The sequence below is a fragment of the Acinonyx jubatus genome, chromosome F2 (genome assembly GCF_027475565.1).
Source record: "Acinonyx jubatus isolate Ajub_Pintada_27869175 chromosome F2, VMU_Ajub_asm_v1.0, whole genome shotgun sequence".
Lineage (NCBI taxonomy): Eukaryota > Metazoa > Chordata > Mammalia > Carnivora > Felidae > Acinonyx > Acinonyx jubatus.
This window is the reverse complement of record NC_069394.1, coordinates 45884902-45898774: the sequence shown is the minus strand read 5'-3', so window position 1 is coordinate 45898774 and position 13873 is coordinate 45884902. Positions and strand designations below refer to the sequence as shown.

Sequence of the window (13873 nt, the reverse complement as noted above, 5' to 3'; positions counted from 1 at the left end):
AGTCAAGGCTAGACTTTGTCAGATAGAACAGGAATCTGCCCAGTTCTCTGCTTACTCGCTGTCTAGCATGGGGAAGTAAGATTAACCCAACACGATTTAGTAAGGCATTGTTCTAAGTGTTTTGCTTGGATTAACCCACCTAACCCTCAAAAAGATCTCATGAGATGGGACCCTATAAGATGAAGTAACAGAAAGAATAAGTAACATGCTTAAGATCAGCATCACAGAGGTGACAAAATAAAGAATGGAGATTAAACCCAGGTACCCCTGTGGCTAGAGACTATACTCCCAACCACTTCATTGGTGGTTTTTAAAATTTTTAAATATAGCCTACTACAAGAAATATTTTTACTATAACCCACAGAAAGTAAGAAATATGTTCTATAATACAAGCCAGTACATGCACATACATATGTGTGTATTAGATATATAAATATATATATATATAACCATTCTTTTATGAAAACCATTTTCATATTTTCATAAAATATGACCATATAACCATTCTTACTCTTACTTCATGTGATGCATTGATATTTTCTACTGTATTTTATTTTTTAGAGCTGCTGATCACTCACCACCAAACCAATTTCAGGATCCACTGCGTGTCATAACCTGAAGTTTGAAAAACAAGGCACTACCTTTTTTTTTTTTTTACCACCATAGGAATTTTGTGAGGATTACATAGGCAAATGTGTGCAGAACATTTAGCACAAGGCCTGTACATACTGTATGCTCGACACATGGTAGTAATTTTTATTGAACTTGTAAGCTAGCTGTAATTCTAGGAGGCAGAGACACTGAGGGGAAAACCATGACTGGGCTTCAGTGAGTATCTATCCCTGGCAGTGAGATAGGGAATTTCCCCAGTATTTTTAACTTGCTCTGTAATGGAAGTCCACATTGGCAAGAGAGCTGACTGGTGGCCAACCCTGGGTTTCCTCTTCTCCACTAGAAAGGGTAATTTACATTTTGCTATGCCTTTCTGCTGGAACCTGCAGTAAACCTAAGTCACTGATCTGTGTTTACATCCAGCACTATTCTGGACGCTAGGGGCTGCACAAAATTGGTCTTCGTAAAGGAGTCTAGCTGAGAAGATGCATTCACTTCCTACTGATGCTTTATAAATTACCACGTAGTGGCTGAAAGCAACACAATTTGATAACCTTCCAGTTCTAGAGGTCAGAAATCTGAACTGGGTCTCACCATGCTGAAAACAAGGTGTTGACAGGGCTATTCATCTCTGGAGTCTCTAGGGGAGAATCTATTTGCATACATTTTCTAGCTCCTTTTTAGAGGCTATTTATATTCCTTGGCTCCTAGCCCCTGGCCCCCTTCACCACCTTAAAGCCTGCAACAGCAGGCTGAAACTTCACATCAAACCACTCTGACTTTGACAATGACTTGTTATCTCATCTCCTTCTCTGAATCTTCTGGCATCTTCCACCTTTTAAGGACCCTAGCAATTGATTACATTGGATCCACCTAAATAATCCAGAATAATCTCTCTATTGCCATGCAAGGTAAACTTCAGAGGTTCTGGAGATTAGGATGTGGACATTTGGAGGAGTAGGAGGGGCAACTACTGCCTCACTTGGGAGACAAACTACCTACAGCAAGATATAACAACAACATAATGACACATAATGTTTATTGAGCATTTACTAGGCATTGTGCTGAGTGCTTGACTTGTCTTGGCTCATTTCCTTGTAGAGAAACCAAGACTCCAAGAGATAATGCAAATTGACTCAATTCGTACAGATAATGTCAAACTCTGCCTGACTTCAAACACCATGCTATTAACCCCTTCCCTACATATAACTAAATATTAAATATGTATATGTTTAGTGGTTAGCAACCTTTCCCCATCATGAACTCTTTTTACTCTTCCCCCCCCCCCCAGGGACCTTATTTTGAAAGATTTTGTATATTAAATGTTTTTCTTCATTAATCAAAGACAATTGATGTTACTTGTAACATCTGATAGCTCTGAGCTAATCTCTTTGCCTCTTTTTGGATTCATATAGTTCCAGACAAAATAATGCAACACAGTATTTGTTTAATATGTTTTGGCATCATTTTGGAATACTGAAGATGGGAACTCAGATAACCCTCTTTGTAGATGCCTAGGAGTTCAGAGAAGAAGGAAATCAATGGGGATGAAGAGCTGCCAGAAGAAATGGGGTCTGACTTAAGTCTCCAAGAAGCAGAAATTTCACAGACAGAGAATGGAGAATATGAATGATACCTAGGAAATGGGGAAAAGTCCATGTAAAGATGAGATGTAGACAGCTTGTTAGGGCGAACTGGAAAAAGAGACTAAAGGAGAATGTATAAAGCACCGATGCTTTGAAAGACATGTAAATAAGGAAAAATTTAACCAGGCAGGAAAATGCAGAGGCTGAAAAGCTTCTGAGCAATTCCTAGACTTAGAGAGGTTAATCAGTTAGAACAAAGAACAAGAAAGAAGGAACAAAGAAACTGGCAATTGTATTTTAATTTACCTTTCAGGAGGGATATTGGATGGCTGGGAGGCATGGAAGGGGGTGGGGACTAAGTTTTCATATATCCCCTTTTGATTCTTCTAAATTTGTATATAATACACAAGTATTAGCTAGCAAAACACACACACACACAAACACACACATATATGTACACACACATACAGTATGTGTATAATCTATATCTGAAATGTATTGATATGGGTATATAAGAGCATCTTTACAGACTCAAAGTGCTATACAGTAAAACCAGGCTTCTACTCTCAGTACACTTAAGAGCTCAGGATAAGCCACTTGTCATTCTGCCCCTCCCCGCCCCTGAGTAAAACTACTTCAGCAATTTTCTCATTGGCTTAAAAAATTGCTCCTTGTTTTTTTGTTTTTGTTTTTGTTCTTGTTTTTTAGGGTTTTTTTTTGTTTGTTTGTTTACCAACCTCATTCTAAGCACTAACTCAAGGTTGGGCTAGTGCCCAGGTATTTTGCATTACTTTTACATGTTTGCCCAACATGCATGAGAACCTACTTCAGAACTGACTCAGAAATCTCACAGGATCATGTCATTTACCCCCATGATCCATGATCAGTAATAGAGTCATAAGGTCTACACATTCTGACCTGCCTCAAAGATAGTGTCTGCCAGCTGGCCTCATGCTCACACCTTAGGCTCCACTTCATCAACAGTGGATTGGCATCAATACTTGTCTATTAAATTACTATGCAATTTAGGGGTACCTGGATGGCTCGCTCAGTCGGTTAAGGGTCCTAGTTCAGCTCAGGTCATGATCTCACGGCTTGTGGGTTTGAGCCCCACATCAGGCTCTGTGCTGACAGCTGAGAGCCTGGAGCCTGCTTTGGATTGTGTCTCCCTCCCTCTCTGCCCCTTCCCTGCTCGTGCTCTTGTCTCTATCTCTCTCAAAAATAAAAATAAACATTAAATAACTAAATAAATTACTTTGCAATTGAAAGGAATTTTTTTTATCGCATAGATCAACAGGTACCCTACTGTGATCTTGTTTTAAAGAGCTAATGAAATAACTCCACCACTGTTTTTGTGGGAAGATATCGAACCTTTGCACTTTATGAATAATCCATGCTTTCTTGGAGTATTGGAAGGCTCAATAGTCAAAGCAAGCACCCTATGATGCTGAGGCAGCCAACCTGCCGCATTAGTGCTACAAGCAGTAACCAAGGCATCTGAAGGCTTTGGAATGAACACTTTAAATGTTTGGGGACTTAGGCAAAGAGTTGCATTAAAAAACAATTCCTTAATCAGGTTGTGACTTACCTGCACTCAAAGCCATTGTATTAAACTCTTGCTAAGAGCTTAGATACTACACAGGAGATTGTATAAACAAAAGACTTACAGCAGGCATAGGAGAGGTAATAAACCAAAATTGACTGGCACAGCTAGATCCCAAAGCCAGTCGGGTTACTCTCTGCACATTTTACCAACTTCCATCTGTAAGAGTACATGCTTTATTGTGTGGATGAAAGTGTTACATCAATTACCTAATCCCCCTGCCTTATGTTAGTCAGTGCAGAAACCTTTATTGAGGTCCCCACAGGAGAGAAATTTTAGAAACTATGTTAACAGGAAAAGATACAAGGGTGAATAATTGCTAAGGCTCTAAGAACTGTTGTCTCTTCTCTTGGAACTCCTTGAAGGCAGGAAATACTGTGTTTTTCTATATGTGCCTAGCACAGTGCTTGCCTTCAAATGACACTAAACTAGAATAAAGAGAACTATTCTAGAACTAGAATAAAGAAAATCTTAAAGCAGAGGCATGATTCAAAACTAAAGTAAATGTGTCACAATTCAGGAAGCACTTCCACATCTCTTATCTCATTCACTCCTCTCCTAACCCTTATGAATGAGGACAGCAAGTTCAGTAAGGACAGGCAATATGGATACTAAAATAGAGACTGAGCTTGAAATTGAGCACAATACTATTAACATGTTTTTATATGTGTGATTAAGGTCACACACACATTATACAGAATTAGAGCCCGTGACCATCCACCCATATATATAGATATTACAAACTCATATTATGGAATTCAACTCTTAAAACATTTTATTGTCCCAGAGTATAGTAGAATACCGATTTGACTCACTATGGTTTTTGCTCCCTTGCATCCTGCAGGCCTATGAGTGGTCCTGAAAGGCATGGTTTTCACTCTTGGACTTTGTAGTCCTCTTTTAATGTACCAAAAAGTTTCTGGGAACAACTTTTCTCCTATCTATAATAACAAAAAATGGTTCCTTCCTTTGAACTGCACCTTCAGATCACCTCTTGACATGTTTTCCCAATCATTTATACTCCACAAAATAATAGTGATTCAATTTGTCATTCATTACCTATCTAGCAACCTCCATGTTTTAGCTTGAATATTACTGAATCTCCTTAAGTATTTCTTTTTTTTTTAAGTTTTTAAATGTTTATTTATTTTTGAGAGAGAGAGGGAGACAGAGAATGAGCAGGGGAGGGGCAGAGAAAGAGGGAAACACAGAATCCCAAGCAGGCTCCAGGCTCTGAGCTGTCAGCACAGAGTCTGACATGCGGCTCAAACCCACAAACCACAAGATCATGACCTGAGCCGAAGTCAGACGTTTAACTGACTGAGCCACCCAGGTGCCCCTACGTTAAATAACTAACGTAATCTCAGGCATTTAGTTTCAGATGCACCATCTGAGTACTCACTAAGTAGAAATATACACAATGCATTTATTCTATAGAATTCATCAACTAATCACAAAGAAAATACGAAGACAGATGCAGGGCCTCCTGGGTGCCTCCTGGGTGCCTCAGTTGAGTATGGGGACTCTTGATTTCAGCTCAGGTCATGATCCCAGACTCAGTTGAGATCAAGCTGAGCTGCACTGGGCTCCCCACTGGGCATGGAGCCTGCTTAGGATTCTCTCTCTCCCTCTGCCTCTGCCCCTCCCTCACTTGCACTCTCGCTCTCATGCTCTCTCTCAAAAAAGAAATAATAATAAAATAAAATAAAATAAAGATGGAAATTTATGATATTTAGCTCTTTTTTATGTTTATGTCCTTGTTTTACTGTAGCTCTAAGATATTTATCAAAGACTTAATTAATAGGAGCTCTCTGATGCAATGAACTTGAATTAGACTATCTCGGTTACTCCCAGCTCTATCATCGTCTACTTGTAATACTTGAGGCCAGGAACTCTACTCTAAGGCTCAGTTTTTCCATCTTTAAGTTGGGAACTATTGAGTAAAACACTTATCACCCCTACCCCTATTCCAGCATTTTCTTCTAGGAGAAGAGTTCTTTCATTGGAATCACATACCTGGCCTCTTGCCACACCATTTATTCCCAGTACTGCTTCCTAGGGGAATAAGAGTATCTTACCTGACTGGTGAGTTTAGGAACATAGATGCTCATCTCCTTTCTTCCTTTTCTCTTTGGAATCTTCCTGCATTCAGAGAGAATAGATTCTGCCTTACTCCTACGTGTAACACTGCCTAAAAAGGGGACAGGCCTCAGTTTGTTCTTCCTATGATTAAGTGGGTACAAGATTAGCAAACCCACTTGCCCAATATCTCTAAATCATGTTCTCCAAATTTAGTAAAAGTAGGCAATTTGGCCTCCATCCCCACTGCTCTTTTACTTGCTTCTCAGTTGGCCTTGAACTTTGAGTAAAGAATATCATTTATTAGCCCCATCATAACTCAATAGGGATAACGGTTAGAACATAAGATTGTCTTAATGATATTGTATTTTATAGAATGTAAGACATTTTTAATGTATAAGCAGGCAGTACTGAAATTTTAATACTTCTTTTATCTATTTATTTCATAGTAAATTTTTAAGATTCATTTATTCATTCAATGAGATGACAGAGTTTTGACTAAATCTGCTGGGAGGAATAAGCTTAAGTCAATATCTAATTATGCTTAAAGTAAATTATCTTCCATCCAATGTTTTCAGCTGTACATGGTTTATTTTTTTTTAATTTTTTTTTTAACGTTTATTTATTTTTGAGACAGAGAGAGACAGAGCATGAACGGGTGAGGGTCAGAGAGAGGGAGACACAGAATCTGAAACAGGCTCCAGGCTCTGAGCTGTCAGCACAGAGCCTGACGCGGGGCTCGAACTCACGGACCGCGAGATCATGACCTGAGCCAAAGTCGGCCACTTAACCGACTGAGCCACCCAGGCGCCCCACATGGTTAATCTTTTTAATAGTTAATAAAATTTTAATTTTCTAAGTAGGTGACAGAAAATACTACTGCACTGGATACAGTCTAGAGTTTAGATAATTATTGAAATACTGGCCGCAAAGATTTTTTTAAAATCTGGTACTTTTTTCATAACTTTACCTCCGCCAACTACAAGGATTTTTAAATGTGAACTTATAACTTTGAATAGACAAAAGCCTGAAATGAGCACATCAGATAATTCTGCATGCTTTTAACCAAAGAATTGCAGCCTTTGACTGGCTATAACAACATCTTTCCACAGCTTAAAGTGATAGTAGGTGAGTTATTATCACATTCATTCATTGTCCTAAGCACTGGTAAACAAAACAGACATGGCCCTTGTCTTCATAGAGCTCACATTTGAAACAAGAGCATGACCACATACTATACTTGTGGTGAGCGCAGAATAATGTATAAAGAAGTGGAATCACTATGTTGTACATCCAAAACTAATGTAACATGGTGTGTCAACTATAAGCAAATAAAAAAAATTATTTTAAAAAAGAGCATGGCTACATAGTTTTCAAATCACTTTTCAATTTTTCACAAACCAGGCTTAATAGTCATCTTAAAAATTTGCTAATTCCCACTTAAACTAAAACTGGCTAGGTTCTAAACGCTTCATTTTGAAAAGGGAAACAAATATTTATTGGATACGACCTTATACACATAATCCTGATTTGATTCTTGTAACACCTTTAAGAAAGGTTCATTGAAATCACATGTTGCCAAAGAGGTCCTGCACACTGGTCAATGAGGAAGAAGAATTTTAACTCAAAGCCATCGGATTCCAAAAACCCTTCTTTTTCCTGCTAAAATGAATCAGTTAATGTCAATTATATCCCAAGTCAGAGTTGTTATTATAACGAGAAAGATTTTTTTTTAATTTTGTTAACTTTTAATGTTTAATTATTTTTGAGACAGACAGAGACAGAATGCGAGTGAGTTGGGGCAGAGAGAGGGAGCCACATAATCTGAAGCAGGCTCCAGGCTCCGAGCTGTCAGCCTCGGAGCTGGAACTCACAAGCTACGAAATCATGACCTGAGCCGAAGTCAGATGCTCAACCGACTGAGTCACCCAGGCGCCCTGAGAAAGATTTTTAAAGGATAAAAATGGTGACCATAAAGACTTCAGTCATCAGCTTTGTAGGAGACGATGTAGGGAGCCTATTTATCTCTTGGTGTCCCTTATCATACACCAAAGATCCATTCACATCATCGACACTCAATAAATGTTGGATTAAATTGTTAATACGTAAAAAGAAAAAGCAAATTATACTCAATAGAATTGGTTCCATAAATTTTACGTTATTCCTAACAGTAAGCTATTATTAAAGAGATACACCGACATTTTTATAATTGTTAGACTGAACTGTTTTAAAAGATATTCTTGCTCACATATAAAATAACTCTTCATATAATAGTGTGTTGAGCTTTACCAAATCATTCACACCCCATCTCTCAGTAGTCTAGTACCACTTTGTGAGAGCAGTTGAATAGATTCAGGATACAGCAATATAATTTTCTTGACTCAGATCCAGGCTGTGCCACTTAAGTAAGTAACATCTCTGTACCTCAGTTTCCACATCTTTAAAATGAGAATAACAATGGCATCTAATGCTCACAATGCTGTATTAAATGAGTTATTATATATAAATTATTTGGAAAAGTCCCTGACACACAGCAAACATTACATAAGTGTTCTGTTATGGCTATTGTTCTCGTTTTAGAAATTTAGCACCTGATGTCTACATCCCCATAATCCACAAAGGACTTGAAAGATGAGATTGTGGAGATCATGGCCAAAGTCTCTTCTTCAGGACTTCTGGGCTCTAAAATAGCACCAACACCATAGACAAGACACTAGAGAAGTCACAGGAGTCAGCTCTCTGACTGAAATGCTGATAGTGAGGACTCCTGGCTGGGTATAACTGCTGTATGAACTTATCAAGGTTCTCTGGCCAAAGACCACCACGACCACATCTGCAGTTCTAGAAAGCTGGGTATATTGACTCATTGCAAGGAGAAAGAAATGTGTATCATGGGGAACCATAGGACATCTCAGTAAAAAGATGTTAGGAAAAAACATTACAGAGTTTGGCCTTGTGTTAGGTGATTTGTTGGGGTGGGGGGACGGTATTCAGGAAAACAGGCATCTTCCCCACCTTGGATGCTGTCTGCAAGTGGGGGCTATGGTCTGATCGAGTATCTCAATAATTCTTATCCATGAGAGGAATGAAGTTGAGCTAAAGTAATTAGTAAAAAAAAAGCAGTGGTCACTCATTATTAACCAGGAAAAGAGGATGTTTACTCTCTTTTGTGGTTTGGACGATGTTCTTATGTCTGTTTAGACATAATCATGAAGTGGTCCTATGTTGGTCTTGCTCCACTGAGTCACAAAGCAGTGTTGTCTGAGGTTGATCTTTAGTGAAAGTGCTTATACTCAACAAGAGAACTTTACAGGTTCACTGTGAGTGCCAGGCCAGCTCCCAGTAATAGGGGCTGCCTTTCTCTTTCTCAAAAGAGAGGAGAATGTTTTGCTTGAAGGGCAGAGCCGGCCAGGAAAAGAACAACTATTACTGTTATTATTTACACGTATTGACAGGTTTGTAGTTTATAAAGTCCTTTTATATTCATTGTATAACTTGAGCCTCTCAGAACAATCCTGGGAGATAAGTAGAACCTGGGCCCCCATGCTGCACAACTCCAGGGGGTCCATTCATAATATATTCCATCGACTGGTACCTCTCCAATGTGAAGTGTCCTCTAGAGTTGTGTAATATGAATACATCTGCCCTATTCCTTTTTGCAATTATGAAAACTGAGTCAGAGAAACTTCTTGAGTGTTCTCTATTTCCCAATAAACCCTAGAGTTCTCTCTGGCAACCTGTTCAGCTGCTGTTATTAGATCCTTGATTCAGTCATAGTTTCCATTTCCTCACAATTTCTTCAGCCTGCTCTGTTACAACCTAGACTACACTGGCTACTAAATAGGAAAAGTTCTGCCTTCTGCCCTCTTCCTCTACAACTTTGTGCCTGCCCAAAACAGGATGCTAGAAAGTTTACTGAATTTACAACCAACCTCTTTCACAGTCATTTCCTGGAGGGGGAAAAAAAAAGTGTGTGTGTGTGTGTGTGTGTGTGTGTGTGTGTGTGTGTGTGTGTTGCCTAAAGAGTTAATATATCATAGTATACGTTGCTTACAATATCAGAATGGCAGATGGAAAACATGATTTTGAGTTCTGAAGAAATTTTAAAAAGCAGAATATCCTGTTAAATTCAGGGGCTGAAATTTTTGAATGCAAACTGAACTGCTAAAAACATATCTTTCCACAGTTCTGAAAACCAGACAAGGAAAATGTCAAAGGAAAATGGAATTTCCCATGAAATGTCCATTTATAGTGAATTTTTGTCCAGCATTGTATTTCTGCAGCTGGGAATTTCCCTCTTGCTATTAAAGTTCTCTCCTGAGACATTATATAAAGTGAAACTGAAAATAGAATATTCTACTGACATTATCAAGCAGTTCTCGGAAAGACTACGGGCTCTGATTCAGATTTGTTGAGGAAATCCTGTCACAGTAACTCGCAAGCCCTGTGACTCTGGGCAGTTCATCTAACCTCTCTTTCATTAAGTTACCATGCATGCTTCTCTCCTCTATGACCTGAGAGTACCCTGGACTTCCCTATGAGAACATTTATCACACTCTATGTTCAGGTTTCTGTCCCACTTAGAACACTAGAAGCATCTAGAGGGTAGGGACCATATGTACTTTTTTACCCTTGTACTTCCAGGACCTAACGTTATGGCACATAAAATATTTGTAAAATGTATTTGTTGCCTTAGGGGAAATGAACTGGAGACCTGGAGAATCAGGAAGGTTTACTTTTCTTTTACATACCTCTTTATAAATTTTGAATATTTTACCATGCCGACTTGGTACACGTATTTATTTTTAATGAAAAATAATATTTACATGAAAAGAAAAAAGGGAGAAAATGTTTCTTGCCAACAAATAGTTGGTAAAGGAATAGTAGCCACTCAGTACTGTTCAGTTGCCTTTCTTGTTTAAGCATGGGATCAAAGTCGGTGATTTAGGCAAATTATTTTCTCTATATTTTTCTACATAATAAACCATATGTATAAATTGAGGACTAAAATGTAAATTTACGTGGATGTAATTTTTAGTTTATTATGAAAAAGTGACAGACCAGCCAGTTCTATCTTAAATCCAGAACATTACAGTTTGAGGTTAGGTGTGGGAGGACAGTGAGGGGAAAGATGAATTGCATCTTTTGCCTAGTGCTCCAGTCAGCTAATCAGAACCTTGAAAGTGTAGTATGACTTTTCCTTCTTTGCCACTGTTCTTTGTGTGTTTGGCTTCTATCAGGGCACCTTATGGAACAAGATAGCTGAGGCATGATATAGCTACTCTTGAGTCTCTTTTCCAAATACTATGAAATAGCACCAACATCCCAAACTCCACCCACTAGCAATTTGCACTTTTTAGTAATCAATTTTCCCTGCATGGAATACTTCCAAAGATTTTCACTGCTGATCATCTTACTCTGAATGACCACGAAAAACCCTTTAGTCTTTCTAAAGGGTTTCTGTTTCTTTAGCCATACATATAAGATCATGCTGATGGCAAAAGATTTGAGTCAGAATTTACACACTGATTGAATATTTTCTGCCAAGTCATGCTTTATATTTTCACTTTTAAAAACATAACGATAAAATAAAATGAAGTCTTAAGAACATGATCTGTTTCAGTGAGCAAATAAAACAAGCAATTTTCCCAGGCTATAATCTAAAATGTAAAAGATACTTTCTGTATAGCATGATCTAGAGGTTTGTGGGTTTGAGCCCTGCATTGGACTCTGAGCTGGTAGTGCAGAGCCTGCTCTGGAATTTTCTCTCTCTCCATCTCTGCCCCTTCTCCACTTCCACACTCTCTCCTCCCCTCTCTCAAAATAAATAAATAAACTTAAAATAAGATATTTTCTATATAGTAATTTATCTGGTTAATTAATAAAGAGAGGTCTCTAGTAGTTACCTCTAGATTCTGAACTTGTTTTGTTCTGGTCTACGTTTTTGTTGAATTAAAAACACAGAACGGAATGAACATAGCATCTACTGAAGATATGCCATATACTAACCATTTTGTATACATTATCATACTTCATATTTAAAAAATGTGGTACAGCAATAATTTCACAAAGGGAGAGAATAAGGCTTAAAGAATTTAAACAGGCTACCCAAAGTTACACAGTTCATAAATAAAGAAGCAGAGAACTGAGTCAGATATGTATAATTCCAAACATCACGTTTCCTGGAAAAGATTGCCAATATGGCAAAGTACACATTTAAGAGAATCATGGAAGGGTAGAAGAATTGACCTACAAAGATATGATAAAACAATATGATTAAACTTAAAAATTGAACATGGGTCTACAAATGAGATATTACTATACACTTATTAGATAGCCAAAATAAAAAAAATAGAGAAAATACAAAATGCTGGTAAGGATGAAGAAAAATGGAGTCTCTCCTATAGCACTGGTGTGAATGTTAAATGGCATAGTCACTTGAAAAGTAGTGTGGCAGTTTCTTTAAAAAAAACTCAGAAATAAAAATGTATATCCAAACAAGAACCAGTACGTAATTATTCATAGCAGCTTTATTTGTAATAGCTAAAACCTGGAAAAGTGAAAATGTCCTTCAATAGGTGAATGGTTAAAGAACTTTGGTATACCTGTACCATGGAATACTGTTCAGCAATAAAAAATAATCAACTACTGATACAAGAAAAAGTTGGATGGATCTCAAGGGCATTATGCTTAGTGAACAAAGCCAGTCTCAAAATATCACATACATCTCAATAACATAACATTTGTGAAATGACAAAATTATAGATATGGAAAGCAGATTAGTGGTTACCAGGCTTTAAGGATGGAAGTGTATGGGGAAAGGGAGGTGGGGAGGGTGGGGGTGGGGGAGGGAGATCTTTGTGGTAACGGAATAGTTCTGTATTTTGACTGAGGTGGTGGTACAGGAATCCATGCATGTGATAAAATGACACAGAGCAACATACACACATTGGATGAATGTTAAATTTCTGGGTTTGCTATTACACTGTAATTATGTAAGATGTAATCATTGGGGGAAACTGGGTGAAGGATACTGGGGCCACTCTGTATCATCTTTGCCACTCCCTATGGATCTATTTTTATCCCAAATAAAAAAAAGGTCTTTAAAAATTGTACCTGTTAGTGTCCTGGGGCTGCCATAACAAAGGACCATAAACTTGGTGGCCCAGACCACAGAAATGTTGTCTCACAGTTCTGGAGGCTAGAAGTCAATATGTTAACAGAGCTGGTTCCTTCTGAGGACTATGAGAAAGAATTTCTTCCAAGACTGTCTTCCTTTGGCATTCCTTGGCTTATATATAGCTTTCTTCCTGTGTCTTCACAATATCTTCACTTTATATATGTCTGTGTCAAAATTTCCCTGTCTTATAAGGGGTCATATATGGATTAGAGCCCATCCTAATGACCTCATCTTAACTGATCAGCTGCAAAGATGTTATTTCCAAGTATGGTTACATTCACAGCTATTGGGGGCTAAGACTTCTACATCTTTTGGGGGAATACAATTCAACCCCTAACTCTGTGGTTAAAAGAATCAACTGCACAAATGCAGGAGAGAAAACCTGGCCTAAAGGCAGTTTATATCAAAAAGCAAGCAAAGAAACAAGTTAACAAACAAAAATCTCCAGTTTTAGTTGACCACAGGTCCAACCTAAATCAATAGTTTAATAAGACTGCTTTTAAAAAATAAATATTGTTTTTCATTGGACTAATAGATTCAGATCACAGACAGGCATAGCCACATGCCCCTCTCACCTATGAAACTTCATATGGAATTTTCTAATCTATATGGATTTTGGAGAATACTGATGAAGTGAAGTAGATTCATAGGAAAACCACCATGAGTCTGAAAACCAAACTGAGGTAAATGAGATACATTAAGATGCCAAAAACTAAAGATGACAAAACTGTTTTCCAAGTATTCATTTTTTTAAATCCCTCATATCACCTTAAAAAGTGGTATCCCTGTGGGGCGCCTGGGTAGCTCAGTCAG

General features: G+C 38.0%; 1 protein-coding gene across 7 annotated transcripts in view; it reads right to left on the bottom strand.

Annotated features, from left to right (window-relative positions):
* LOC128312907 (collagen alpha-1(IX) chain-like) overlaps positions 1–13873 on the bottom strand; it is a 228472-nt gene that overhangs the window by 206863 nt on the left and 7736 nt on the right. Inside the window, exon 3 of one of the 7 annotated variants that reach the window (XM_053208664.1) lies at positions 5612–5943. The exons of 5 other annotated variants lie outside the window; for them this stretch is intronic. In XM_053208664.1, coding sequence (XP_053064639.1) covers positions 5893–5943 — 51 coding nt within the window. In that variant the 3' untranslated portion in view covers positions 5612–5892. Of the gene's footprint in view, positions 1–5611; positions 5944–13873 lie in introns of those variants that run through there. One more of the 7 variants, XR_008292838.1, reaches the window with a different exon arrangement.